This window comes from Oratosquilla oratoria, chromosome 16 (assembly GCF_046742065.1).
Source record: "Oratosquilla oratoria isolate Oo_2021 chromosome 16, ASM4674206v1, whole genome shotgun sequence".
NCBI lineage: Eukaryota > Metazoa > Arthropoda > Malacostraca > Stomatopoda > Squillidae > Oratosquilla > Oratosquilla oratoria.
The window spans coordinates 66716415-66721414 of record NC_134792.1 but is presented as its reverse complement, the minus strand read 5'-3'; the positions used below and the strand labels follow the sequence as shown (position 1 = coordinate 66721414).

The following is a 5000-nucleotide window of genomic DNA, read 5'->3' as shown; positions in this document are numbered from 1 at the left end:
TTTTAAGAAAGCGCATACAAATCCTTTTTAAGTACAATAAGCTCGCTATTTGCTCCTCATTCCCGCCCCCATTTTCCTCCCCACACCCCAACTCCCCCAGTTCCCCCCAGTTACCACACACCCTCCTCCACCCCCTCACTCCCCTACTCCACCCCCTCACTCCCCCAATGAAATCACTCAACCCCCTCACCCCAAATCAACCCCCCAAACTCCTCCCAATTCCCTCCCCTCCCTCTCCCACTCTACCTTCCTCATAGGAACTTATTCCACCATTCTCACTCCATCCCAAATCCTCCAACTCCTCGCGCTCCCCCTCCCCTTCCCACCAAATCCCTCAAGTTCTCCCACTCCCTCCCCCCAAGTCCCCTTTCCCCTCCCCAACCCCCTTCCCTTTCCCCCAAGCCCATTCCCCCCTCCCCTTACGCCCCTTTCCCCCTCCCCTAAGCCCCCTTTCCCCTCCCCAAGCCCCCTTTCTCCTCCCCAAAGCCCTCTCCCCCAAGACCCTTTCCCCTTCCCCCAAATCCCCTTCCCCCTTCCCTAAACCCCCTCCCTCCAAGTCCTCTTCCCCCTTCCCCAACCCCCCTTCCCCCTTCCCCAAACCCCCTTCCCCCTTCCCCAAAGCCCCCTTCCCCCTTCTCCCAAGCCCCCTCCCCCCCTTACGACAAGGACTGGGTACCAGCTGCTGTGCCACCTTTTCCAGAGTTAAGGTACGCCAACCGGGTCAAGGAGATGGACTCCGTCTCCAATACTTTGATCTCCTCAATAACTCAGTCGATGGGCATTCCTACCCCAGGGGCGCCGTCCCTTCTCGTCGTGTATCCTACAGAATCCTACCACACCACCAACAACATCAACAACAACAACAACAACAATGACTACGACAGCAGTGGGTCCTTCAGTATGTTATTTGCTATGATGATGATGATGACGATGATGATGATGATGACGATGATGATGATGATGAGGGTGAGAGCGAGAGACGGAACCTGGGGTATTTCACTGTTCACCGGACGTTCGATTATTATTATTATTATTTTTAAAGGGATGAGTTGTTGTTGGTCATTTTTTCTTCTTCTTAACAGCCAGGGAAGTTTTTCTCCATTTCCGAAGTTCCCTCAAAGTTTTGGTTTTCGTGTGACTAAAGAAACCCTGATTCAAATATTCACTGATTCACTGACTCATTGATTCACTAGCGGGATTTAATAATTATGTCCTGTGCAGGGTGGGGGGTGGAGTGGGTGGTTCTCCCCCAGATAAAGGGAAAGGAGGACAAAGAGCCCGGTGACCACAGGGGGTGGGGGGAACATTCTGTCCGGTAATCCGGTTCCGTTGTTCCGTTATCCCGGTTCCGTTCTCCCGCCATGACCGGACTAAACCGCACTCCAAATGCCTGTAGCTCGCAGCTTGCTTGTCTATTCTCTTGTCGACCCCTCTCTTGCTGTCCAGACGATTTAACACTCAGAAGTCTTCTCGTGAAGAAATTCAAACCCTGTGAGTCGGCTCTTTGGCGTGATTCGAGGCTCGAACTCTTGTATTCTCCTAAGCGCAAACAAAAACGCGGGCGACGCAGGCGACGTAAGCGGCGCAGGCGACATTGGCGACGTAGGAGACGCAGGGTACGCAGGCGACGCAGGAGACGCAGGCGACGCAGGAGACGCAGGCGACGCAGGAGACGCAGGCGACGCAGGAGACGCAGGCGACGCAGGAGACGCAGGCGACGCAGGAGACGCAGGCGACGCAGGAGACGCAGGCGACGCAGGAGACGCAGGCGACGCAGGAGACGCAGGCGACGCAGGCGACGCAGGCGACGCAGGCGACGCAGGCGACGCAGGCGACGCAGACGACGCAGGCGACGCAGGAGACGCAGGCGACGCAGGCGACGCAGGAGACGCAGGCGACGCAGGAGACGCAGGCGACGCAGGAGACGCAGGCGACGCAGGAGACGCAGGCGACGCAGGAGACGCAGGCGACGCAGGAGACGCAGGCGACGCAGGAGACGCAGGCGACGCAGGCGACGCAGGCGACGCAGGAGACGCAGGAGACGCAGGAGACGCAGGCGACGCAGGAGACGCAGGCGACGCAGGAGACGCAGGAGACGCAGGCGACGCAGGCGACGCAGGCGACGCAGGAGACGCAGGCGACGCAGGAGACGCAGGAGACGCAGGAGACGCAGGCGACGCAGGAGACGCAGGAGACGCAGGCGACGCAGGAGACGCAGGCGACGCAGGCGACGCAGGAGACGCAGGCGACGCAGGAGACGCAGGCGACGCAGGAGACGCAGGCGACGCAGGAGACGCAGGCGACGCAGGAGACGCAGGCGACGCAGGAGACGCAGGCGACGCAGGAGACGCAGGCGACGCAGGAGACGCAGGAGACGCAGGCGACGCAGGAGACGCAGGCGACGCAGGAGACGCAGGCGACGCAGGAGACGCAGGCGACGCAGAGGACGCAGGAGACGCAGGAGACGCAGGAGACGCAGGGGACGCAGGGGACGCAGGAGACGTAGGCGACACAGCAGAGAGAAAAGGCAGACTTTCTGTCACTGAAATACAGTTTGAATTTCTCACTTGAAATGCTTCTGGGTGTACTATCTCAGCATTTCAAGTGAGAGAGAAGTTCAAACTGTACTTCAGTTCAACAACAAGAAATTTGCCTTTTCTCTGAGCTTCATCTCCTGTGTCGGCTGCGTCGCAGTTTGCGCTTAGGCTTAGATAAGTAAGCTGAGTCGATTTCGCAGCCAAGGAGCCGATTTCTTTGTTGGACAAGGGAGAACTCGAGGGCATCTCTGTTCAGTCTGAGGACAAAAGCAAAGTTGCCTGTGGAGTTTTTGTTTTCAAAAATAAGGTTTCAGAGATGATTTTTTTTAATAAAGATTATTTTTCTCTTATCTTTTTGTCTTGCATTTTCTGAGATTACAGTAAAAATATATTATTCTTTAACCTTATTGATTCTTAAAACAAAAATCAAATTAAAGGAATATCAAAGAAATTTTTCAGTTAAACTCATCAAGTCGACAAAATCATCTCTGCGATCCCTCGACATAGTTAGTCCTTTTTTACGGCATTTCGTCAAATTCCTGGCACAGAGAGTTTCGGCAAGCAGCTTCGACCATTCTCCACGCTGGCACCATCACTTTGTATACTTGGAGAGCACAAAAAAAAGAGAGAAAGAGAGTGGGAGAGAGAGAGAGAGAGACAGAGAGAAAATGCATGGACATTGACTGCAACCACTTTCACCACTGCCACCACCTTTCACCATTTCTGATACTACTACTCACCACCACAAGCACCCTTGTTCACCTCGTCCGTACCAGCACTTGCACAGATAATGCACCTAGTTTGCGCTTCTTCGTGATAACGCTTTAACGGTTTTAACGGTTTGTAACGGCCGTTGTATTTGAACTGTACGAAGACGCCTACCTTCCCTTCCCACATAGAAATCGTTCTGTAACCTCGGTTTGCTGAGATAACGTGTTTATTGGATTTTGTTTGTCATTTCTATTTCTTTTCTTTTCTTTTCTTTTCTTTTTTTTTTTTTTTTTTTCTTGGAGAAATTTTGAAAGTTTTCATTTTTTTTTTTTTGTCATTTCGGCAGAGCCAAAAACTCTTCTAAGAAGAATTTGATTACAAAGACATTAATGCATAAGATCTCTTTTATGTTTTGTTTTTTTTTACTAAATAAAAAACAAGGTTACGGAACGTTTTCTTTAACGAGGGAATGGAAAACACCTTCTCACAGTTCTCATACCACAATAGACTAGATCGATGTTATGTATGTGTAAGCTTTACATCAGCGAAACAAAACCGCCTTCCATTTTCTATATATCAAAGAAAATGGTGGTAAGAAGGTATTTGAATGACCATCTCGTAGTGTATACAAGCTTTGATTACAGGATGAAACCACCGTCCATTTTCTGTTCGTTGATAAAAGAAAATGGATTGTGGATGGATGGAGAAGCCTGCGCGCAGTCTAGACGCTTAGAGAGAGCTTCATAGATTAAAACTAAACTTAGAATCTAAACAAGATGTGTATGGCAAGAATATACCACATAAAACAAATAAATGGAACTGTTTTGATATACATTTTTAATGTATTGAAAAGAGTGTAGTGTTATTAATTTTTTATATAAGTTATACATCAAGAAGATTAAGGTATTAGACTTTATCACCAATACAGGTAAAGACAGTTAATCCTAACAGGGTCTCCGATCAAAAGGTAAGTACTACAGAGTGTCTCAAAAGTTAAGGTACACGCGAAGACCCCTAACAAGCACGGTTCCCTGAAAGAATACGAGTTTCAGGCCGTTTCAGGGCCCGGAAGAGAAAGGAAAAGAGAGGACGAAGCTTGTGTTTCAGCCTCCTGAAGCAGGTTAGTAAGGAGGTTTGGTTTAGGGCGGCAGAGGGTTAGCTGGTGTGGCGGAAGAGGAAAAAGGTCAAGGTCTCTTTCTCTCTCTCTTTCTCTCTCTCTTTCTCTCTATCTCTATCTATCTATCTATATCTATATCTGCCTATCTATTTATCTATCTATATCTATCTATCTACCTGTCTGTCTGTCTAGCTGTCTGTCTATATCTATCTATCTATCGATCTATCTATCTATCTCTATCTATGTGTCTATCTGTCTATCTGTCTGTCTCTGTCTGTCTCTGTCTGTCTCTGTCTGTCTGCCTGCCTGTCTGTCTGTCTGTCTCTGTCTGTCTGCCTGTCTCTGTCTGTCTCTGTCTGTCTGTCTCTGTCTGTCTGTCTCTGTCTGTTTGTCTCTTTCTTCTCTGTCTGTCTCTGTCTGTTTGTCTCTTTCTTCTCTGTCTGTCTGTCTCTGTCTGTCTGTCTGTCTCTGTCCGTCTCTGTCTGTCCGTCTCTGTCTGTCCGTCTCTGTCTGTCCGTCTCTGTCTGTCTGTCTCTGTCTATCTCTGTCTGTCTGTCTCTGTCTGTCTGTCTCTGTCTGTCTGTCTCTGTCTGTCTCTGTCTGTCTCTGTCTGTCTGTCTCTGTCTGTCTCTGTC

General features: G+C 49.9%; 1 protein-coding gene across 1 annotated transcript in view; it reads left to right on the top strand.

Annotated features, from left to right (window-relative positions):
- LOC143033716 (uncharacterized) overlaps positions 1-5000 on the top strand; it is a gene marked incomplete at its 5' end in the record, with an annotated part of 91142 nt that overhangs the window by 29542 nt on the left and 56600 nt on the right. The window contains 1 exon segment of the mRNA XM_076199201.1: positions 701-886. Coding sequence (XP_076055316.1) covers positions 701-886 — 186 coding nt within the window.